The sequence below is a fragment of the Sminthopsis crassicaudata genome, chromosome 2 (assembly GCF_048593235.1).
Source record: "Sminthopsis crassicaudata isolate SCR6 chromosome 2, ASM4859323v1, whole genome shotgun sequence".
NCBI classification, from domain to species: Eukaryota; Metazoa; Chordata; class Mammalia; order Dasyuromorphia; family Dasyuridae; genus Sminthopsis; species Sminthopsis crassicaudata.
In genome coordinates this window covers 405,956,944-405,983,215 of record NC_133618.1, presented here as the reverse complement: position 1 = coordinate 405,983,215, position 26,272 = coordinate 405,956,944, and the positions used below count along the sequence as shown (strand labels likewise).

The 26,272-nt window shown below is 33.3% G+C and overlaps 1 protein-coding gene across 7 annotated transcripts in view; it reads right to left on the bottom strand.

The window, feature by feature from the left end:
* SGCD (sarcoglycan delta) overlaps positions 1-26,272 on the bottom strand; it is a 1,341,685-nt gene that overhangs the window by 238,463 nt on the left and 1,076,950 nt on the right. For all 7 annotated transcript variants that reach the window (XM_074291900.1, XM_074291902.1, XM_074291901.1 and 4 more), the window contains one exon: positions 3,427-3,528. In XM_074291900.1, coding sequence (XP_074148001.1) covers positions 3,427-3,528 — 102 coding nt within the window. The remainder of the gene's footprint in view (positions 1-3,426; positions 3,529-26,272) is intronic.

Genomic DNA, 26,272 nt, shown 5'->3' with positions numbered 1-26,272 from the left:
GCAAAGTTTGAAAGACCCTGGTCTTTATGCAGTTCTCTCTGAGGACATACAAAATTATAATGTTAAAGTATTTATAAAAGGGCCTAAGTGGCCCTTTTGTAAATGGTCTGATCCATTTGAAAATTATCAGGCAATACTTTCCTAGAGGTAGATGCATAGAATAGTGGATAGATCATTGGGTCTGAAGTAAAGAAGTTTGAATTCAAATTCAGCCTCAGACACTTAATATCTGTATAACCCTGGGAAATCACTTAACTTCTGTTTACTTTAGTTTCTTCAAATGTAGAATGTGAGTCATAACAGTATCTACTTCACAAGTTCCACATGAGAAATCAAACGAAATAATATTTGTAAATATATTTGTATTATATATTTGTATAAAATATATATATATATATATTTGTATAAAAATATTTGTAAAGCTTAACACTGCCTGAGACGATAGGCTCTTGTTTTCAGATGTAGGAAACAATTTAATGTGAGACTGAAAAGTAATATTAAACAGTAAATGTGTTTGATTAATTTGGAAATGAGTTATAGAAAACCATGACATGATAAAAAAAAATAAATCTTTTAGTTAAAAAAAATTCTATTCATTATTTTTTAAATTGTCTTTAATTATTAAGAGGGTTTTTATTTGTTTGTTTGTGTATGTCCCTAAATGAATAATTATTTGAGCTGGCTGTAACTTATCTGTTTAATTTTAGAAGGAATAGCAAATTTGTAAATAAATAATGTTTTATTCAAAGGCTCAACCTGTGTAACAGTTTTCTTCCTCCTGTGGCCAAACTAGTATCTTCATTTTCTCTTGAATTTAAGTGCAGATCCTCTCTTCTAGAAAGCTTCCTACAATTAGTCACAACTCTTTTTTTTTTTTTTTTCTCAGAATAAAACTACTCACAGATACCTCCCATACATTTGTTTATATGCACAGAATTTCCCAATTTTGACTAATGAGAAAAAGACCAGTTTGGATTATTGAAAGCTGGAATTAGAAATTTTAAAAAATACTTGCAAAATTACTATTTTTAAGTAGTCAGAGTAATTGAAATTAAAGGCTTAACAATGTGTTGCCAAGTGTCCTTGTTAGACTGGGAAGAAATACTTAAGGATCATTTGTAATTTACACATTATTTAGGAAGAAGACACAAATAGGTTATTGCTCAGTATTTAGAAGCACTTATACTTCAAAGATTGAAAACACTTGAAAACTATGTTTTTATGTTATAATTTTCTGAATCCAATTCTTCCTTTGTAACAACAACAACAACAAAATTCGGTTCTGCACATATATATTGTACCTAGGATATACTATAACATATTTAATATGTATGGGAATGCCTGCCATCTAGGGAAGGGGGTAGAGGGAAGGAGGGGAAAAATTTGGAACAGAATAATACACAAGGAATAGTACAAGGAATAATGTAAAAAAAATTACCTATGCATACGTACTGTCAAAAATGTTATAATTATAAAATTAATAAAAAAATAAAAAAATTAAAAACTTTATAATTATAAAATTAATTAAAAAAAAAGAAAACTATGTTTGAAAAATCCTTCTTCAATGTTTTTTTTAAAACTCATTCTGGGCAGGGCAGCATTAATTTAAATAACAGATTTACATACCAAGAACCCAAATTAAATAAATATAACCAAATTTTATTATTTGCCCATCTCCTACCTCCTATTATTTGATAATAGATGGGAAGGGTCTCTAACTCATCCAGTCTACTCTCTTCTTTCCAAATGCCTTAGGTCAAATGGCTAACCAACTGCTGAATGAGAATTCAAATTTAGGTTTTGTGATTACAAGTTTTTCTTTAAAAGGATATCTCTAAAGTGTAAATTCAAGAGAAGAGAGTTAATTAATACATTCTCCTCCTGAAGGAAGTGTTACTGATTATCCTATATACTCTACCCCTACCCTTATCAGTTTTGCAGAGGGGGTTATACTAGCTATCAATACTAGTTTACTAGTCATTTAGCATTCTATTGCATAGATCAATTTTCTGACATCTGAAAATACTCAATTCTTATACAATGGTTTGATTTGTTGTTTCCATGTCTCTGTGTGTATACATATATATTACATACACATACACATACATATATATGTATGGGTGTATGTATATAAATAGATATGCATTAACATTTATTGACAATCTCAAAGTTTCACTATTCAAATGCAACTCAGCCTAAATGCTATTAAGGTAAAATCATATATTGTATTGGGTTGCTGAATTTCATTTTTTTAATGTCAGGTTCTGGGTTTTAGACATTTAAGACTCATAGTATCATATAATTGGAAAGGGCTTTAAGGGTCACCTAGTCCAATTTTTCATCTAATGCAAGAATCCACTCTACAATATCCTCTAACATCTGAACATATTTCAATTAATGGAGAGCTCATTATTTTATAGTTCAGCACAAATTATTAGGACAAAGTACTCTGTATCAAGCACAAATCTACTTCCCCAAAACTCCTACTCACTGGTCTTAGTTTTTCCCACCAAGGACTAGTATAATGACATTATGCATTTGAAAAAAAGCTTTCATTTATTTGCTACATGTAAGGGGACTTGATAATTGACCAGTGGAACAATTACAATAATAAGCTTTTTCTCCCTTGTTGTCCAACTGCTGGCAATATTATCTACTAATAAAGTCAAAAGGGTTACAAAATTCACCACGCACGTAAAAGAATGATAAATATATTGGGTGAATATATTAAATTTATATGAAAGTGTGTGTGTATTCCATTTGAAATTTAAATTGTAGTTGATATTATAACAACTGCTTCCTAAATAACCTGATATTGTAATCATAGTAATCCAGGTCATATTGTAGGAAATTCTAATTCTTCATTTCTAAACCTACCATTTCTGTGTCTTGCCAATGATAATTAATAGGATAATACATTTATTGAATCAAAATTTCAAACTAGAAAGAATATCAGAAGTTATCTAGTCCATTCTTAAGCAAATCAAGGCATAGGGTAGTTATATGACTTTTCCAAGGTCACACAGTTAATTGTAGTTGGCAGAAGAATTTGAATGTAGCTTCTCCAATTCCAACTCCATTTCTCTTTTCTATCTCATCTTTTTTCTGTTCTAATATCAACTTATAATTCTGGAATTTTTATCTCTACCATCTCATTTTATTTTCAGTCCATTGCTGAAAAGGCAGGCAAATATTATCATTTCCATTTGACAATGAAAAAACAGAGTCCCAAAGAATTTGAAAGACCTTCCCAAAAGCCTCATAGATAATTTGTGGCCATAGCAGAACCCATGTCTCCTTCTACCCTGCCCCATTCTCTCTTTACAGGACTTTTCTGTTGTTCCAGATGCCATGGCAACACACATCATTTCTCATACTCAAACTACAGATGTAAAATCATTCTCTCTTCTCTGATCAAAAACTTACTGGTCTGGACTGGATTTCTTTGGCGTAGAGAGGTTGCAAGAATTCTGAGTCTCCTTCTAACCTTAGACCTTTTTCTGTGATTCTCAAGTTTCCCATTCCATCCTGAAATGCACACACAGACACACAAAAACACATACAAAGAAAAAAAAAACTATTAGCCAAGACTTCTAATACTCCAGACTGTCAGAAATTGAAACAGTTATTGCATTTTTAAAATCTTTTTTCTAGTCAGGAGAACACATAAAATATTGGAAGACATAGTTCAAAACAATTATGCATATTATCCTTGGAGCTTACTTTTTCTAAGAAAATTCTAGTTCAAGTAATCTATATTATTTCCCAGTAAACCATTTCCACAAATGAAAGATGCCCATTTAAAAGAATTTGGGTAGAGGGATTAGGAAAGGGAAGGGGAAAGAGATGAGAGGATGACTTTCCATGTTCAAGTGAAGCTGATCATCTGAGAAATGCTCTTTTCAAAAATCTGTGGGATTCCATCCCCCTCTGTCATATATCTCACTGTATATGTTTTATATGGGCATAATACAATAAATAGATTTAAATCATCAAAGGAAGTTTTATTCTGTCTTTTTACTGGATGCTGTTTCAAAGGACAAGAGTTGGTGACCATCTGAACATCAGAGCATACCCTCTGGCTCAGCAGACAGTCATTGAATATGCATTTCTCTCTCAGAAAAGCCCAAGCCCATGTCTTGGGAGTTTATTCATTTAAACAGGAAAAAAGAGATAAGATTTCTGTCCATCCTTCCTTTGCAGTAGGCTAAAGCTGATAGCAAGAAAACAACTGAATCTCTGCCTTGACTTCTGACTTCATGACATCAGAGCATTCCCACAGAGTAATTTAAGTCACCTTTCATTCTCTCATATGAGCTTCATAGGAAGAAGATTCAAGATGGCGAAACCTTCAAATTAAAACACATTTCAAAGGCTAAAAGAAAGGAATTTGGGATTTCCTGCTGCTTGGTCATAGTCATCTTTCCTTACTTTAGCTTGGATAATGAATTTTCATATAAATCAAATGACTAAAGATGATGGCCACTAAAAATGAAATGCAAGAAACAACATCTTAACCAAAAATTCTGGTGATGGTCTGGGATTCGCTAAAGGTGGCAGGAAACAATTTGCCTTTACCCTTAGATGAGATCACATAAGGATAGAGTGTAACTTGAGTTTTTCCAGCTAATCTTACAATTCTTTCAGAGCAAATTACCCAGTGGGATCTGAAGAGGAAGAGATGATAGGTAAAAATGAGAGAATATTGCAGGAAGATGCAGATCTCTTATGGCAAGCAAGAAAGTAGGGGTGATTAGGCTGTCAGCAGAAGGCTATGAGGGCCCTTGAGTAGCTGGAGAAAAAATGTAGTCCTGGAATACTGGCTACTCACAGCACCATGGAATAAAGCTCTAGCATACTCCTCTTGGCTGCCCCTTTTAAAAACTCATATAAAACACATCTGCTTAATTGTAGGATAACTAACTAGATAAGACTAATTATTAATTACATTTTAATTTCAGTTTGATTAAATATATAGGATGTTGTATATTATGGCTTTCAATCAAAAGATAATATCATACACTATATTATTTCCATTCTTCTTTATAGACAAATTCAGTCAGATACCTTTTATCATTGTCTTACTTGCTTCTCAACAGAGTTCCCTGTGATTATTATAAAAAAAAAAAAACACAAACAAACAAATAAACAAACAAAATAAAACTAGAACAACTGTTGGTAGTCTTTTCAATATTGGCCATTGCTAGAAAGTTGCTTTTAATAAATCACTTTCTGTGGACCTAAATTCTTGTTAAGTGTTGTGGAGGATACAAAAAAAGAGTCCTTGCTCCCTACTTTGAAGAGTTTATAATCTTTTTGAGGATGTTGGATATGCATAAGAAATACATAAGAACTTATGACTTTATAAAAATAAATACTAAGCATTTCAATGGCAAGTAACAAATGGTAGAAATAATGGGAATTGATAGGAAAAAATTCATAGCATCTGGCATGACATGGGGAAGGACATTCCAAGTTAACAGAATCTGAAGCAGAAATGAACTCAGATTTAACAGAGACCAAAAAAGACATTGGATCTATTTGGGTGGAGAGTTCATGTTCAGGAACAATGAAGATATATGATTGAATAAATTAATATAAGACCTTCAAAAACAAAGTTTAGACTTGATCCTATAAGTAAAAGGGACCCTTGGAAGGTTCAAGAAGTCTATAGAAGTAATGATTTAGACATAATGCCTGGCAAAAGTTACCAGGATAAACTACTTTGGGAGAGACAAAAGGGATGGAGACTACTAAAGAAACTGGAAAAAAAATCCAGGTCCAGGGATGGGATTGTTTTCATGAATTATGAGGTTGTCTACATGTGATCTCTCTGGGATAGACTGTAAACTCCTTGAAGGCAGGGATTATTTAATTTTTTTTTATTTGTTTGTTTTGGGGTCTTTAGTGTCTGGTACAGTACCAGGCAGCTGGTAGACACTTAATTCCTTAATGATTGTTGCTCTCCTGAACAAAAGAAGGCATTAAAACAAGGTAGAAAGTAAACTGAATTCAGAACTTGGAGATCTGGGTCTTAGTTTAAGCCTTGTCATTAAATAGAATAAGTGAAAAGTCTTTGAATTGAGCCTAATTTTCCTAATTTCCTTCACAAAATATGAAAAATAATCCTTACCACCTTCTTTTCAGAATTGTTATGAAGATCATTTGAAACTAGAAATGGAAAAGCATTTTGTGTACTATAAAGAACTAGAAGAAAGTAAGGAATTATTAATATTAGGATAGTAGTACCTTGGAGAAGAAAGAACAAATTCAAGAAATATTATGACAAAAGGATTATTATAGTTAATAACCGACTTTCACATTCCCTCTCTCTTTATCTTTAAAGATAAAACTAGCTCTGACATTTTCTATCTGCATGACCTTGGGGCAAATTACTTTATCTTACTGTTCTCAGATTACTTATCCATAAAAAGAGGTACTCCCTGAGGTTGCTTCTAGCTTTCCATCTATGATCATAAAACCTTTAAGAAAAATGACTTTTTAAGAAAAATGATGTACTGCTCTCATATTCACCTTGCTTCTCTGATTTGTTTTGTCCTATTTCACATTTTAGGACCTACCTGCTAGAGCCAGTGTGTCCACAGTCCCCTGTGGCCCATCAGAAAAAAAGACAAAATCTTTTTTCCCAGACTACACAGAATGTTGGCTGCCACCCTCCAGCCAATGACCACAAATGGTCTATTCTCCTTATAAATGTGTTTAATCAGTTTTCTTGAGTCAATAAAATAGAACCCAAGCTATAATGGCCAAGCCAAAGTATGTCAAAGTTCAGAGTGAGTTTTCCTTAGAGTTCCAGTACATTTAAATTAATATGAAGAAGCATCAAAAACTGAGAGACCAGCCTCAGTTAAAAATATTTCAACTTTAATTACCTAATAGAGAAAGCCACAGTTATTATTAAGACAGGCATTTCAGGTTAGTTTTAAAGCTGCAATTTCCCTCTGAGTGAGACACAAAATGGCACTTTGAAGATTTGGAATCATCCTTGAATTAATGAGAAAGAAACAAAAAAAGATTTTCTTTTCTTCCTTTTTTTAACCTTCAAAAAATGAAACCTTTATTACCTCAAAGACAGACAGGAAAATTAAAGTAGTCAGTCAGACTTGAGTGAATCCCAACTAATCATATTTTTCCAGGAGTGGCTAGTGTGTACTTGATACTTGGCATTATTAAGTATATTACAAAGGAGAATGGAAGAGAGACTAGGAATACAAGTACTTTCCTTCTCATTTATTGGTATGCATGGTACTTTTTAGATCTGTTGCCATCAAATCCTTGAGTGCTCTTCTCAGGACCAGTATTTTTCTTGCTAATCTCCCCTCAGGACTAGTCTAGTCCAATACAGATTTGGCACATATTAACCTATCGAATGAGATACATTACTATACAGAATTCAGCAAATTCAATATTCATCAAATCCCTCATTAAATAAGCCTACATCCCAGTGTGCAGGACTGACCACAACCTTTTAGCACAAGCTTTAAATGTGCCTTTAAAAGCTTTAAATTGACCTTATTGACTCATTGTCTCAGATTTAACTACATGACACAGTCTTGTATTTAAAAGTATAAATCAGCTCCCCCAAAACACTGCCCATCTGTTCACTCTGCTGTCTTTGCTTCTAGTTATTGGTTGTGCTTTTAGCATTACATCTGTCCTCTGGAGAAAAAAAAAAAAAAGGATCTTCTCCAGACCATTAAAAAGCACTAGGACTAGTATGGATAGAGAATAGGAGTAGAGGTGCTCCAGTCAAATGAATTCAACACTGAATTTTACATCACAGAGAATACTAGTTTTAACTAAATTAATCTGCAAAGGATACTGAAAAGAGCAACTGGTCAGGTTATAGTTACTGAGTCCTTAATATGTTCCCTATATTAGGAGATATAGAAAAGACAAAAATGATTTTTGCCCTCATGTATTTTCAGCCTGGGAAGATATACAAAATGAATTTTTAAAAATGAGATGCTCCAAAACTATAGAAACTACAACCACTACAACTATGTGTAATCAAACTATGTACCTAAATGAACCCTTGATATTGCTCATTACTAAAATCAGAATTATCATAATTTTTTCTCTCTCTCTTCTCAGCTCCACACCCAGTCTCGACTTTGCTCAAAAAACAAGGTCTCTGATTTTCTATCTTCTATTCCACTGTTAAGCCTGAGAACACTGAGCTCTCAAAATTCTTAAGTATTACATTGTCCTCTCTTTTTTCCTTCTCTCAAGTCACAGAAAAAAAACACCTCACCAAAACTAATCTTTTCAATAGTTAGCAGCACTGTTTTTAAGATCAAATGAGATATGTTTAAAGTTCCTTGTGAACTTTAAAGCTGTATATAAATGTGAGAAATTATTAGTTTTTTTCTAGCCTCATATAGAACCTTACTATTCATACCCTCTAATAGGGAGTGGGTGGTTCATAACATGGGGTCTGTGAATTTTTTTTAATGTTTGATAACTATATTTAAACATAATTGTTTCACTTTTATACATATGTAACTACATGTATTTTATGCATTTGAAAATAATCCTGAAAAGGAATCCATAGGCTTCACCAGACAAAAAAGATTTTGAGTCCCTGCTAATTTATTTTCAATTGACCTGCCTCCCCTCATTTGACTACAACTATATTCAGATATTCCCAATTTCTTTAAAAAGAAATAAAAATGTTTTATAAATTTAGAGCTTAGTAGTACCTTTTTATTATTCACTCATTTTTATCTTTTAGAGACCTATTTGAGATTTCTTGGCAATGCTTTGCCATTTTCCTCTTCAGTTCATTTTACAGATGAAGAACAGAGGTTAACAGGTTTAAGAGACTTGGTCAGGGTCACACACTTAGTATCTGAGACCAGATTTTAATTCTAGGTCCTGTACTCCATTCAGTAAGCTACCTCTCTGTGAAAATGGTACTTTAAAGGTCATCTAATCCCACTCTCTCATGTTGAAGTACAGAGAGGATAAGTGATTTACTCAAATTCACACAACTGGTAAATGTCTGAGACAGGATTTGAAATTATGTCTTCTAACAATATATCATCTTCTCCACCATTCAATCACATCTCAACCTTCTCCTCTCCTTCAGTGCTAAACTTTTTTAAAGGAGGTATTCATCTATACTGCCTAAACTTCAAATCTCATCTCAGTTCTTTGCAGTTTATCTTTTCTTCTCTCTACTAAATCTGCTTTCTCAAAATTTATTAATGATTTCCTAATCCTCAAACCCAATGACCATTTTAAAATTCATCTTCCTTGATTCTTCTGTAGCCTTTGCATGACTGGTAATCGGTAGAATTTAAACTCCTTGAGGTAGAGACTAGGTTTTGTTATTTGTTGTGATCCCCAGTGCCTAGATGCCTTATTTTAAGATGATTTGAAATGCAAAAGAATCTCCTACCTTCTACCTTAGTAACTATTAACCAGTGTCCTTTCTTTCCTAGATTTCAAAGACCTCAAACTTTTTTTCCTTGTATCTTCTTTCTAACTGCTTCCTGATCAATATCCCCAGTGGAGATTGAGGAGTCCTTTGCAAGAAGCATTCCCAGACCCTCTTAATGTTAGTGTCTTCTCTCTGAGATTACCTTTCATCTGCCCTGTTTGCATCTTGTACATACCTGCGTATGTGCTGATTTCCCCATAGGGATGTGAACTCTTTGGTTACAAGGATATGTTTTTGTCCTTTTATACCCCCAAATTTGGCACCGTACCCAGAACTACCTGGGCTGGCCTACTATTATATAGTAGGCACTTAATAAATACTGGCTGAAAAAATGTTGGATTGAAAATCAAAGAATATAGAATAGAGATCTATTATTGAAGAGAATAAGTCAATCTGATTATTAGTACAATTCATAATACAATTAATAATATGAAATTTCTTTTTTGCTCAGTAGAATTTTCACTGCCTTCTATAGTGGTCAAACCTGAAGACTATTTGTTGATAATTAATTCAACTCATATTTTGAGGGGATCCAGGGAAGGAGAGATGGAGAAAGAAGGTGAAGAATTTCTTCTATGCAATTTCTCCTAACTCTTTACAAGCTAAGCCCATTCAACCTCTTCTATATTCTGTATCAGCCAGGAAACAATATGGGGAAGAGACACTATGGGATAATAGTTAATTGTGATTTGTAATTTTTGATTCATTCTGATTCAGAATCATAGGATCAGTAACAGGAGAAAAGGATGATAGAGATTCTTATTGATTCAAATAGTTTTATGCTGAGGTTCTGTGAACTTTTTAAAATGTATTTTGAAAGCCATATTTAAATATATTTTTTATATTTTATTTTTTGCATTTCGATTATTCTGAAAATGAATCCAAAGGATTGTGTAGGTTGCCCAAAATATTCCATAAGACAGAAAGGGTTAAGATTATTTGATATAATTCAAACCCCTTGCTGTATAGAAGGGTTAAATAATCTTACAAAGACATCATCAGGTAGCAGAGCCATGATTTGGATATATTTTCTCTGATTCATAGTTTACTAGTATTTGTACTTTCTACATATGTATTCTATCTAAGAAATATTTCTGGAATGAACTCCTCATGAAGAATTTTAGACTTGACATATTTTTCTGAAATATAGTTTTAAATTTTAAATTAAATTATATGCATATAATTTTTGCCCTGGTGTAAATAAATGTGCCTTTGCTGATTTAAAGACACACACACATACACCCCCCCAAGAAAATAATCCTCTCTCCTTCAACAGCTTCTCATTTTCACTTGAAATCCTTAATATGAGTATTTCAAGTATTAACACTGCCTTTCCTTTATTCTTTAAACAATATATCCTTTGGGAATAATACCTATTCCCATGGTTTCAACTATTTTTCCATCAAGACTCCTGATTTTTTTATCAATAGTTCTGAACTAGCTTTTCAGTTTCATGACTAAATCATCAATTGTCTCAATATCATCTGAAGAATGAGTGGATTGAACTAGATGACCTTTCTGGACCCTGGCAGTTTGAAACCTATGACCCTATAATTTCTATCTCACTATGCTATTATCACCTCAAATTTAACTTATTCTACTTGATCTATCAAATTTAATATTGTCCTCCATAAGTTTTTAATTTCACTATTATACCACTAAGAGTTTTTTCCTGATCAGAGAGACGCCAAACTGTTTCCTATTTTTTTTTTTTTTCTTTTTAGTGGCAATAGAGGTTATATGAATTGTCCGAAGTCACACATTAGTAAATGTGTTAAAGCCAGATTGAAACTCAGGTTCTCCTGACTCCAGGGCCAGTGTTCTATTCACCATACCACTTAGCTGCCCCCATCAAAGAGTTTTCATTTCAACTTTACACCTGCTTTTTAATCTACTTGCTACTACACAAGTATCAAGTCTCATTTTCCCAAAAGTACAGTTAAGCATCAATTTCCTGCCTCTATTATCTTTCTTCCCTAACCTATCTCCTTCATTTGACTGACAAAATAATCTTTTAATGTAATTGCTTTGCTCAAAATTCTTTAATGACTCTCCTTTGTCTGCCAAAAAGCATCTGTGGCTTGGCATTCAAAGTTTTCTGCCATCTTGAAACTTCTGATTTATCCAGCTTCATTTTCTTTGATTTTCCTCAACAAGTTCTATATCACAGAATAATTTTTCTTTCCTCCAACTCACTTTGTTTTTTGCTTTTGTTCCTTTACTTATTCTATTACTTATTAACTAAATATCATTTCCCCATTTTTCTTTTTAAATTATTGTTCTTTCTTTAAAGTAATCAAATGATATTTCTTCTAAAAAGTCTTCATTGATGCTTTGGAATTCACATAACACTTTGTTTTATAATCTCTGAAGTACTTAGATTGAAGGGAGAAGCAGTATGTTGTAGTGATGAATACTGTGTTTGGAGTGAGGGGCTCTGTGTTCAAATCCCATTACTTGTGTGACTACAAAATTCACTTCACTTTTCTTGGTCTTATCTTCCTCATAAGTAAAATGAAAGGGTTGGACTATATGATTTGTTGAACCCATTTCAACTCTCATTCCTATAATTCTAAAATTATATATTATAATTAAGTGTTTGCATTTAATCTCTTTGTTAGTCTATAAATTTCATGAGGGAAAAGATCTATGTCTTATATAAACTTTGTATTTCCCACAGGCACCTAGCACAGAGTTCTATGCCCAGAAGGTATTTAATGATGATTGTTAAATGTTGTGTTAATTAATGGTGCAAAAGGGAGCAATAAAGGTGATGCAGAGAAGCAGATAATTTTAAGAGGTCTTAAGAAGAGAGAATTATTGAGCTTTGAAAAGAGAAGGCAACTTTATACCTGTCTCTACATGATTCAATACTTCAAAAGATTCATGATTTCATTATGGAGCATCAATCCTCCCAAGTTCTTTACTACTTAGAAAATGGTCTTCTTTGTAAATTTCTTTTGGACCAAAAATATTATCACCTGGTAGCCAGATTTGATTGGGATAATAGAGACATTTTAAGCATTCCTAATTAAAAGATTAGGGCAGGGTAGAATCTTTGAAATACAAACAAAATAGACAAAAGAACAGAAAATAGATTTCATCAATTGCAAGTGACTAAATTATGACCAAGTAGACAGGTGGTTCTATAGTGTACACAGTGCTGAACTTGGGGTCAAGAAGACTTCTTCTTGATTCAAATCAGGATTCATATCCCATCTATGTTATGCTATTAAAATTTTCACTGTTTGCCTCAGTTTCTTCATTTGTAAAATGAACTGGAGAAGGAAATGGCAAATCACTCCATTATCTTTACTAAGAAAATTACAAATAAGGTCATAAAGAATCAGACATGACTGAAAATAAATGAAGAACAGCAACGAATTATGGTGAAGTACTTAGATTTCACTAAGAAGAGGAGACAAATTTTTTTCCAGAATTTTCAAGTTATGAAAAGAATAAAGAAGACAAATGTAAGCCTCAAGGTGATTTTGTTCTATTTTCTTGGTTTCAAGAGAGGAAAGAAAAGAAAACGGGAAAAAAGTGATTGATCACCAGGAGAAAACAAGGAAGAAAGGGAAGGAAACTACTATTACATATATATGAAGTGTCCACATTAAATCTGGCACCAATATGGGGCATACCTTGGGAGGAAAGAGCTATAAGAATGTCTAAGGAAGGGAGAACTAACCTGGATCAAAAACCAGAGCCATTTAAAATTTCCATGCCAGGTAATATTATGGTCACACCTGTGAGTATCCACTCCACTTCTAGACTGAGCAAGATATGGACAATCAGTCTCAAGAGAAAAAAATATATTAATCAATGAGGAAGCATACTTAAATTGAAGCAAGCCATAATTGCGTTAGAAATTAGGAACAATTTCATCAAAATGACTAACCCATTAGAAAAATCTACTGAAAAATGTTAGAAATGTTCAGTCTCAGGAATTGTTGGCATCATAAATGGAAAGTTAGAAGGGTTCTTGTAAAAGTCATTGGATCCAACTTCCTCATTTTACAGTTGATAAAATTGTGGTATAGAGAACTTATGAGACTTGCCCAGAGAGTAAGTGTCTGAGATGGGCTTCGAACATGTGTCATTCTGACTACAAGTCCAGTATTCTGTCCACTAGGACTAATGGCCAAAATCTTTAAGGTGACTTAGAAAAGAGATAAGAGAGTAGATCGAATGGGACCTGATTTCTTTATCTACTGATTTAGAATTATATATGTATTAATTTTCATCCTTCATTCACGTTAGGAAAAATGTACCTGTAATTGACTAGCAGTTTGAATTTCATAAGATTTTCAGTGAATCCAAATTGTTTACTTCTGCAAATGCTCATTCCTTTTATACCAATATTCTCCTGATGATTTTATATGGTTATGAATCATGCTCTCATAAGAATTTAAATGAATTAAAATTAATTTGATCACTAATAACAAAGTTAATTAAAATTACAAAGGATAATGGAAAGACCTCATGATGGACATAAAAAAAGACAGTTAACAAAGATAGCTTATATGGGAGAAGCTGCATTAATTTTTTTAAAATTATCATTATCTTTCTTCAATTAACAAAAATAATCTATTTTTTTTAATTTTCCCCATCTTTCTCCCCATTTAGGAAAAAAGACCTTGTAACAAATATGAACAGATAATTAAGCAAAATAAATTCTCACTTTGGAATTTGTCTCATTATGTATTATATCAATTATCTCTTTGTCACTGTTCTTCTGGAATTGTGGATGGTCAAACAAAGGACATTACCAAGCATATGTATGTCCAGAAAACAAAATGAACCAACCATATAGTGATCATGAACACAGCAGAGAGCCATCCCAAAAGGCACAATGATAATAGAGATATTAACAAAACAAGAGGAAGACCTAAAGCCAATTAGGTAAATTCTCTATGGAATGTTTATGAAAAGGCATAAGGAAAATGGCCTAAAGAGTGTGTGATAGTCATCAGTAAAAGGAATAGTTATTTCAATTAAATCAGTTTCATTGATGTTGCAAAATTATAAAGAATAAGCACATCCCCAAAGAAGAAATATGAGAAGATGCTTCTCCTCCTATATTTTTAGAGGGGGCATGCATAAATATGGAATATTATATTATTATCAGATTTTCTCATTATGTTGATTGGTTTTGTTGATCTTTTCTTATCTTTTTTTTCCTTTTTATAATAGTTTCTATTATATGTATGACTTTTAGGGAAAGGGAAGAAATATGGGGGGAAATTTAGGTAATACAAAAGCTTAAGGTCTTCAATATTTTTTAAAAAGAAAAAAGTACAGGACATTTTCAAATGTGCTTTCCTGGTGAGCTTATTGTTGACATACTTGTCAGCCAATTATATGTGTGCACATCTGACACAATGACATATAACTCTCAAATTTCTTATGCACCTGGGTACGTTTAAACCATGATTTCTCACTTATGCTTTATGACCTCCCATAAAGTTGTTCTTAATGATTTACTTGTCCTGGGTTGTGGTACAGGAAGCATTTGATTTTTCCTGGTAGCCATTAGTAATTATAGATGGCCTTGCTTTGTGCTTTCCAGGGATTATAAACAATGTTTGGAACAGGTAGAAGATAGGCAGGAGAACACCTTAGATCACAGGGGGTGAGCACAGTCCATTCTCTTGTGATTGTTTAGCTATTTTCAGTAGTGTCTAACTCTTCAAGACCTCATATGAGGTTTTCTTGGCAAAAATACTGGAATGGTTTGCCATTTCCCTCTCTAATTTATTTTACAGGTAAGGAAACTGAAGCAAACAGGGTGAAGTGACTTGTCCAGAGTCTCACAGCTATTAAGTGTTTGAGGCTGGATTTGATCCTGACTCCAGGGTGGGCAATCTATGCACTGTGGCACTATCTAGCTGCTCCTAATGTGGCCACCCTCTGGGCCACACCTGTTCATGAGGGGCCATGGTTGAAGATGTGACAAAGATCTACCCAAAAGAAACCAACCAGGCTATAGACAAGATCTTAGAAAGCATTGCATCCTTACCTGTATTTTCCATAATTCCTAGCTCCTTTCACATGTCACTTCTTACATGAAGCTTTTTCTCCTAATTCTGCTCTTCCACCAACTACTATTGCCTTACTGAAATTTCTATTTACATATTTTCTTTTTGCTTATGTGTGCAATGTTGTATTCCATAATAAAATGGTATCTCCTTGAGGCCAAAGACTATTTTATTTTTGTCTTTATATTTTCTGAGGGTCCAGCACAGTGTCTGGCTCATTGATATATTGAAACACATTGAACTATTATAATCAAAATAGTGAGAAAGCATGAAATGTATTATTTTGTTTTTTCCTGGAGAAGAGAAAACTTGGGGGCACATCATTCCTAAATATTTGAAGGTTTGTTATGATAAAGAAGGGTTCAAATCATTCTGCATGATTTTAGAGGGCAGCACTAAGGAAAATGAGTTGAAGTTGTCAAGAGCCAGATTTTGACTCATTGTAAAGACCAATTTTCTAACAAAGAGAGCTGTCTCACAATATGAGAATGGGCTCACAAAATAGTGATTAGAGATATCACTGAAATGTTCTAAAAGTTTCATGGTTTTACAGAAGGCTCATAAAAGGTCAAAGTGGAAAGGGAACTTACAGTGTCACAGGTGTGGATTGGTTTAATCATTTTAGACATCAATTTGGAATTAGTTAAGTGAAGTTATGAAATGATTTTATATTCTTTGATCTAGTGGTTCCCCTAATAGGAATATAGTCCAAGGAGACAAATTATGGAGGGGAAAGGAGAAAGTCCAAAAGAAAGCAAAATTTCATTCTTTGTCTTAGAGATCTAACAGGGAAATACAGCTTCCTTCTCTCAGCTGGGAAATGGGGACTATGGATAAAGAATATGGCATATTCTGTCAGATGCAGTTACTTAGTAGTTTAGTTTTCCTTAATATGTTTTGTTGTTGTCATAAGAAAGCATTTAATGGAATCAGAGTTTAAAGGAGAATAGCAATAGTTTATAAACAAAAAGCAACATTAAAATTCCTTTCTTTTTAAAATGAGAGCGATGGAGAAGCTGGCTTCTATTGGTTGCCTTCTACTTAAACACTGTATGATTCTGAGAGGATAATTGCATGCAAATAACAGTGGAATAGCATTTTGATAAATAGCAATCATACATATCATTTGGAAAAAAGGTTTCTATACATTAGAGAAGCTGCACTTAGAGTAACCTGAAATACTTTATTATTTTGCAAAGAAATTCCCTGAAAACACAACTCAGTCAATTTCTTAAAAATGCATCTAAGATTTTGGTGTTTGGTATGAAAATGAATGTAATCATATTGTACTGAAACAGAAACCTGTAAGCAACCTTTAAAAAGAGACATTTGCTGAAAATTTATTGATTGTTTGAAGGGAGGAAAATGAGGGATGGATAATAAAGTACAAGTTGCTATATTCCCTGTCCCAGGTGAAAAATGTTAGCTTATGAATTCTGAGCTATTGTTGATGCAGGAGGGGCTCATTTATCTTAAGCAGACATATAAAAGAAAAATAAGTGAAATATGATTAGGGCTGCACCACACAGTTCAGATTAAATTCTGAGGGTGGCAGACACTGCTATTTGGTGAAATCCTCCTGCTAGTTCAAGCATGATTAAGATTCGGGGGCTTTGTGATGTTAAAAATGCACTGAGCATACCTTTCCAAATAGATTCTTTTGCAAGGGTAGATGCCTCAGGGGAGCTTACACACTTATTTTTTCTCTGTTTTCATTAGGAAAAGTTGTAAGTTGTACAAAGTGGTGTCTTTTAGGAGACTTCATGTTAGGGCTTCAAAGAACCCAGTACCTAATGCTACTTCAGAAAAATGGTTCCCACGGTTTGTTCAGAAACTTGAAGTTGACTTCCATGGCTAGTTATTACTTAGTTATTATCATTAGTTCCACTTAGTTATACCTAAGTTGTGTCTTAGCTAGCAATCTTATTCTTCACTACATTTTCTGATACCTAGCTCAGCCTTTCAAAGGGGAAAAAGTAGGAAAGACTTGTGTCAGAATTCTGTCCTTCATGAGAAGTAGTAATTTCCCATTTATTTTTGTTTTATTGTTTGTGGATCAGAGTGTTTGTGAATCTTCATTATCAAAACTCTAGATTTCTCTTGACTCCATGGCTTCCTCCCCCTAGTGCTATAGATTTTTGCTTTAATGGAATTTTGGAGAACACCTAGTCCAATTCTCCTTCTATCTATATTATCTTTTCCCCTATTAAGAAGAGGATAAGCAATTTAAATGTTTTCTTGCAAGATCACACAAGGAGCAAGTAGTAGAACTAGGTTCTCTGATGCCATATTTAGCATCCTTTACCTTGGCCCTTTTGTCTTCATTTAAAACTATTGGTTTAGAGCTAAAAGGGCATCCAGAATAAATTCATTAGTCAACAAACATTTATTAAACACTTGCCATGTTCTAGGCACAGTATTAAACATTGGAATTAGAAAATCAAATCTCATCTTACAGATGATTAGACTGAGAATTGTAGACTTAATGTGAATTAAAATATAGCATTTTCATCTTTTGCTATTGTTTGCTTGTTTTTTTTTTCTTTCTTATGTTTTTTTCCCCTTTGATCTGATTTTTCTTGCTCAGCACGACAAATATGTAAATACGTTTAGAAGAATTGTACGTGTTTAACTTCTCAGTTTGTTTTTTGCCTTGTGGAGGAGAGAGGGAGGAGAGGAAGAACATTCTAGTTGAAAATTACCTTTGTATATATTTGGAAAAAAAATTAAATGTTATGTAAAAAAGGTCAATAAATATTTTTTTATTTTATTAATTTCATATGTTCAAAGGTTAAATCCTAAATTCCCATGCAATATGGTCATAACATTGAAACATATATCAAATAGACCCAGGGAAGGGTCCTTCTTTTTGTTTGCAACCCATGTGCCCCTTCTACACCAATCTATATATGATTTCTGCCCTTTTCCTCAAAGCCTTGTATAATTAGAAGACAAATTTTATTGGAAAAAAATCACTACAAATTCAACTGAACATTGTCATCTATGAAGGAAATAATGACATGAACTTGGTTACTGGTTTCCAAAGCAATTCTCAAACCCAATTGCCTATACAACCAGGGTAAATAATTAAATAGGAAACCAGATTCCTATTCAAATGACTAAACTCAATATGAGTGGAATGGTAGAACCAGAAGAGAAGTAATTCTGAATAGTAAGATTGAACATATTGATCTTTCCTTTGCTTATTCTGTGCCTTTTGCTTAAAATATATTCCCCACCTTCTTTGATTCTCCAAATTCTACCCATCCTTGGAGGCCCAGCTCAAGTCATACCTCTTCTATGATTCTTTCCCTATCTTTTCCAGGTCTCATTGATCTCTCTCTCCTCTAAAGTAATATTGAATGGTAGCTGCTCTTCTCTGAATTCCTATTACTTTGAGAAAGTAGAATTGTATGATAGAAAAACATTCTGAACTTGGAGTGAGAAGGATATGAGTACCAGTTCAGTTTTCATATTTACTGGCACCCTTAAAAGTCACTTAAACTTTCTGAAACTCAGTTTTATCATCTGGATATTGGAGAAAATAATATCTTAGATACTACCTTCCCATGGTTATATTTAGGTTCAATTGAAATTATGTGTATGTATATGCACACACACATATAATACACACACATGCATACATACATTGTGTGTGTGTGTGTGTGTGCGTGTGTATGTAAGTATATGTATAGTATTTTACAAGAGTTAAAGCACTCCTTTGTGGAAAATGATGAGCAAGATGCTCTCAGAAAAACCTGGAAAAATCCTACATGAACTCAAGCAAAGTAATAGCAATGTTGTGGGATAATCAGCTGTCAATGATTTTTCTATTCTCAGCAATAGTCACCTGTGACAATTCTGAGGGATTTGTGATGAAAAATGCTATCCATACTCAGAGAAAGAACTGATTGTCTGAATACAAATTGAATGATACTCTTTAAAACATTTTTTTTCATTTTTCTTGAGGCTTTTTTGCGGGGGTGGGGGGAAGAGGGATATCTATGTTTCCTTTACAATTTGACTTTTATGGAAATGTTTTGCATAACTTCACAATGTGCCTTATTAAAGAGGGGTAAGGGTGAAGGAAAAGGGAGAGGATTTAGAACTCAAAATTTTAAAAACAAATGTAAAAAAAATTTATGTGTAACTGGGAAAATAAAAAAATATTAAATATAAAAAGAATAATAAAGAAATATAACTATAGGAAATCAATTCCATATAATTTATAAAATAAAATTTAGATTGACATGTTAAAAAAAAAAAAAAGAGTTAAAGCACTCAGTGATGGAGCCAAAATGGCAAGAGTACAGGAAATAACTCAGATGAACTGAATTATCCCACCATTCCCTTCCAACAACTTTTAAAATAAATAACATTAAAATCCTTCTCAGAATAAATTCTAGCACAGCAGAGCCAACAAAAGTCAAGATGAGGCATTTTTCTAGCTGTAAATAGCTCAAGATGTCAGGCTGAGAGGTGTGTGAGCCTGGTTTGAGTGTAGGATCTTTTTGAATTGCTCACATACAGTTCTGGGTTACACCTCAAAGGGAAAGGAAGTACTAGAATTTGTAGCTGTGGGGGAATAGGAATCCTAGCCACAATTCCATGGAGGAGAAGAAGCTTGTGGTCATTCACAATGAAGTAGCTGTCTGCTCTTAGTTAAAAGGCCAGAAGGAACACTGGAGCTTCTTATATAGTCATAGTCCTAGGGTGAAGAGGATCACTAGCAATTACGGGTGCATGAGAGCAGATACTTTTTTTGGTTAAGAACAGAGCACATATTAGAAAAACAGTGATTCCATCTCTCCTTAGATGAAGCACTTGGAACCTTGGAAGGACTAAAAACTTACACTTTTAGAATAGTTCTGAAAATAGAAAAAAAGTGAAGCTTAGAAAGGTGCTCCCTGCTCCTCAGGAGCAGAACCCAATTTTAAACTAAAGTTAAAAATCAAGAAATAGGCTGGAAAAGTACAGAAACAACAGCAACAAAGAATATGACCATAGAAAGCTTCTAAGGTGTACTACAGTGATAAGAAAAATCAAGATATAAACTTAGAAGAAGATATTGATGATAAAACAACTATAGGCTTAACCTCAAAGAAAACTGAATTGGACACATATCAATAAGAATTGCTGGAAGGTATCAAAATAGATTTTTAAAATTAAGTAAGAAAGAAGATGGCAGAATAAAGACAGGAAGCTGCTCGAGCTCTTTCAGTTTCCTTCAAAGACAACATGAAACCAAGCCTCTCAACAGTCTGATGAAATTAAACCACTCTCCAACTCAAAATAGACTGAAAAAAATTCAAGAAAGGTCAGCCTCAGTGGGGTAAAAAGCGTGTTCAGCCTAGACAGATAGACTTTGGGAAGGCTGGTGAGAGGGTCTTAATCATAGTAAATCAACAACAAAGACTCTCAATCCTATCTCAATAGAGGAGCAAATCAGTGAGGTAGCTTCTTGTCCCAGCTCAGAAGTCAAATTCTGGGAAACCAAGGTGTTTCCTGAACAGACCAGGGAAAAAACAACTCCAGTGAAGATGTCAGCCTTGAGCTTTGAGCAGACGAGACCCCTGTGCTCAAAACCAAGGCTCAGAGATGCACAAGAAGCTTTGGAGAGTGCCACTTTTAACCCAGGAGCAGAGCTCCACCTTATAAAGTGAAAAATAGAGGAAATAGCAAAAGAAAAGGAAAGAAGCTGAGCAAGAAACAGAAAAGAACCTTCACCATAGAAAGCTACTATGGTAACAGGGCAGACCAAACACAAACTCAGATAAGGATAGAATGTCCACAGAAGAAATCTCAAAAAGTGATATAAATTGGTCTTAGGTCCAAAGAAGCTTCTTGGAAATGTTAATAAAGGGCTTCAAAAGACAAATAAGATAGAAGAAAAAAAGAAATGAGAGGTATGCATGAGAGAGTCAACAGTTTGAAAAAGAAAGGAAAAAACATTGTCTGAAGAAAACAATTCCTTAAACAGTATAAAAACTAAATGGACAAAAAGAGATACAAAAGATAGCTGAAGAAAGTCAAACATTAAAAATTAGAAGAGGACAAATAGAAGCCAATGACTTTGTGGGACATTAAGAATTAGTCAAACAAACTAAAAAGAATGAAAAAAAATGAGGAAAAAATGTGAAATATCTCAATGGTGAAACAGCTGAGCTGGAAAATAGATACAGAAGAGACAATTTAAAAATTATTAGCCTATCTGAAGGCCATGACCAAAAAAAAAGAAAAAAAAAAAGAAACTGGATAGCATTCTACAAGAAGTCATTAAGGAAAACTGCTCCAATATTCTAGAAACTGAGGGGGAAATATTCATTGAGAGAATTCATGGATCACTTCTGAAAAGTGACCCCACAAGGAAAACTCTAAGGAACATTGCTGCAAAACTCCAGAAATACAATTTCAAGAAAAAATGCTGCAGGCTGTCAGACAAAAGCAATTCAAATATCAAGGATTAACAGTCAGGATTACTTTCAATCATTTCTATTGAAAAAACCCAAACCAAACAAAATTTAATCTATAAACACAGAACTCAAGAGAACCATAGAAAGATAAACAGGGGAAACTATTTATATTTAAAGGTTAAACTGTTTATATCCTTAGATGGGAAAAAATATTTGTAACTTGAAAACTGTATCTGCAGCAGGGACAAACAAAGGGGGGCATCACATGGACTGTGGGTGTGATTGTGAATGTTCCCTGATGTGATGACATCAAAGAAAAACTCATTAAAGAATAGACAAATGTCTATATTGAAAAAAGAGAAAAGAGAAGATATAATGGGGACAATTAATTCACATGAAGAAGTGCAAAAGACCTAGGACTGTCCCTAAGAAAGAAAGAAAGAAAGGGAGATGAAGAAGCTTGATCTCATAAGTTTTGGCTTTAGGAGGGAATAATTTGATCATTCAGTTGGGTATAGAAATTTATCTAACACTATAAAGAAGTAAGAGGAGAAATAGGAAAAAAAAAAGGAGGGGCAGGGTAAAAGAGAGGGCAGAAACATTAGAGAAAAGGGTAAGAGAAGTGGGGAAAGGTGGATAGAATATAAGGTAGTGGATGGAGAGGGGTTAAAACATTACTAAGAAAAAGGGGGAGAGGTGATAGGAGATAAGGTAGTGGATGGGGTGAGTAAAAAAAAAAAAACAAAACATAAAACTGAGGACAGGGTTAAAAGAAAGAACCAAAGAGAGAAAATAGGATGGAGGGAAATACTGAGCTGGTAATCATAACTGTGAACATGAATGGGATGAACTTTCCCATATAAGGAAGGGATTAGCAGAGTGGATTTAAAAAAAAATCCTAAAATGCGTTATTTACAAGAAACACATTTGAGACAGAGAGATACATGCAGAGAAAATGTAAAAGGCTGGAACAGAATTTATTTTACTTCAGCTAATGTATAGAAAGCAGGAGTAGCAATTCTGACCTCAGATAAAGCAAAAATAAAAATAGATCTTATTAAAATAGATAAGGAGGGAAATCACATCTTGATAAGGGGTACAGTAAATAATGAAATAGTAACAATACTAAATGTCCATGCATCGAGTGGTAGAGCACCCAATTCCTAGAGAAGATTTTTAGTGAGTTACAGGAAGAAATAGACTGCAAAAATCTATTAGTAGGGGGCCTCAACCTTCCCCTTTCAGAATCAGACACATCTAACCACAAAATAAACAAGAAATAAAATTTTACATAAATAATATAGAGAAGGAGGAGAACAATGAATTAAGCATGCAACTAAAAAGCTAGGAAGAGAACAAATTTAAAAGCTCCAAATAAATGACAAATTAGACATTTTGAAACTCAAAGAAGAAAATAAAATAGACACTAAGAAAACCATTGAACTAATTTCATTAAAACAAAATAAAACAAAACCAAAAAACACACACAAAAACAAAAACAAATCACTAGCATTAAAAATGAAAGGAGTGAACTTACCATCAATGAAAAAGAAATTAAAGCAATAATTAGCAGCTATTTTGCCCAACTGTATGGCAGCAAGTCTGGCAATCTAACTGAAATGGATGAATATTTACAAAAATATAAATTGCCCAGGTTAAAAGAAGAGGAAATAAAATACTTAAATAGTCCCATTTTGGAAAAAGAAATTGAACAAGACATTAATTGACACACTAAGAAAAAATCTCCAAGGCCAGATAAATTCACAAGTGAATTCTACCAAACATTTAATGAACAATTAATTCCAATAATACATAAACAATTTGGAAAAAATAGGTAAAGAAAGAGAACTGTCAAATTCCTTCTATGACATAAATATGGCACTGATAGCTAAATCAGGAAGAGCCAAAACAGAGAAAGAAAATCAATCTCCCTAATGAAAATCTATGCAAATTTTTAAAAACAAAATATTAGCAGAGATTACAGCAATTTATTACCAAGATAATACATTATGACAAAGTGGGATTTATACCAGGAATGTAAGGCTGGTTCAATATCAGGAAAACTATTACCATAATCGGCAATATCAGTAACAAAATCAGCAGAAATCATATGATAATCTCAATAGATGTAAAAAGCTTTTGACAAAATACAGTACTCATTCCTATTAAAAAACACAAGAGAGCATAGGGATAAAGGGCGCTTTTCTTAAAATAATCAGCAGTATCTATCTAAAGCCTAGATCAAGAATTATTTGTAATGGAGAGAAGCTGGATGCCTTTCCAATAAAATCAAGAGTCAAACAAGGATGCTCATTATTACCACTATTATTCAACATTGTACTAGAAATATTGGCTTAAGCAATAAGAATTTAAAAAGAAATTAAAGGAATTATAATAGGCAATGAGGAAATAAAATTACTACTCTTTGCAGGTGATATGATGATATGTTTAGAGAATCCTAGGAAACCATCCAAAAACATACAGGAAACAATTCACAGCTTTAGAGCAAAGTTGCAGGATATAAAATAAATTCACACAAATCAGCATATATATTATTGACAAAGCCCATTGGCAAGATATAGAAAGAGAAATTCCATTTAAAATTACTATAGACAAAATAAAATACTTGGAAGTCTACCTGCCAAGACAAATTTAAGAACAATATGAACACAATTACAAAACTCTTCTCATACAAATAAAATCAGATTTTAAAAATTGAAAAATATCAATTGCTCATAGCTAGACCAAGCTAATATAATAAAATGACAGTTCTGCTTAAAAAATTAAATAAAAAAGGTAGAAGGGAAAAAAAGGGAAAATAAATCAGAGTAATATAAGAAAATTATGAAAGTCAGCATCTTGGCAAAATGGTACCAAAAATGCTAAACAAAATGATACCTTAAAAACAGATTCAACCAAATTGGGGAGACGGAGAGTTAAAAGTTCCTCTAGAAAATACATTTTTAAATATTAGAATTGTGACTTCCAGTCCCAAAATAGCAGAGTGAGGAAGAAACATTCTGAAGTTTTCCCAAATTTCCCTCCAAAAAACTTGATTTTTTGCCACAAAATTGATCACAGATTAGGGAAGCAGTTCACTAGAATAGCAGGAAAGGTCTGTGTCTCTAGGGTAGTAGGGTAGTGAGATCTAAGAGCAGCAGTAGCAGCCAGCATCACAGCAGGGGGACCACATCAAATATCCAAGCATTCTACCACTGAGGCTCTACCTTACTGCACATCAGTAACCACCTAGGCAAAAAATACAAATAAAAATCTGGCCAACATCAATATCCTCATGCCTGTGGCCTGCTAGCAAAAAGGCTCTGTTCTGATAGCAACCCAGAAACAGAGTCCCACCCCTGGTATAAACCAATAACAGGATCCCTCCTCCAGAGCCAGCCAGCAAGAAGACTATTACAATCGTAACCCAGTAGCAAAGACCTACCTCTGGGATGGACCAGGAACTAATCTCAACATTTAGTATAAATCATAGACACTCCAGTAAAAGCAAACTGTTAATATGTGAAGACCAGTGGAAGTCAGGAGTAAGACCCAGAGCTCCAGCACAAAAAGCTTGGAACAGCATGGACTAGAGTTCACATCTAACATTAAAAAACATCAAGTAGAAAAAAAGAGCAGAAAAAAGAGTCAAAACCAACCAACCAACCAAACAAACAAAAAAAGAACTAATTATAGAAAATTTACTGTGGTGATAGGGAAGATAAGGCATAAACTTAAAGAATAAAATAATGGCAAAATGGCTTCATGTGAAGACTCAAAGAAAAATCTAATATTATCTCAGGCCCCAAAGAATTACTAGAAGAGTTTAAAGAATCTTTTAAAAAGGAAATTAGAGAAATAGAAGAAAAATTGGGGAAAGAAATGAGAATAATCTAAGAGAATTATGAAAAAAAAGAGTTAATAGAATGGGAAAAAATATATAAAAATTTACTGAGAAAAATAACTGCCCCAAAATAGAATTGATCAAATGGAAAAGGAAGTACAAAAGCTCAAAAGAAAATTTCTTAAAAATTAAAGTTGATCAAGTGGAAACTAATGACTATAAGAATCAAAATACAATAAAACAAAATTCAATTATTCATTTATTTTTATATATTTTTTTAAAAAATTGTATGTATATATTAAGATTTTAAATTTTAATTTATTTAGGTTTTATTTTCTATCTTCTTTCCTATCCCTTGTTTCATTAATTTCTGCTACATAAGTGACTTGCTATTACTTAACCTCCCCCCCACCCAGAGATCCCTACCTTGTCTTCTTCTCCCACCTTTTGCTTCCTCATCCACTATTCCTCCTCTCTTATTTCTTTATAGATTTGGGAAAGTGCTATA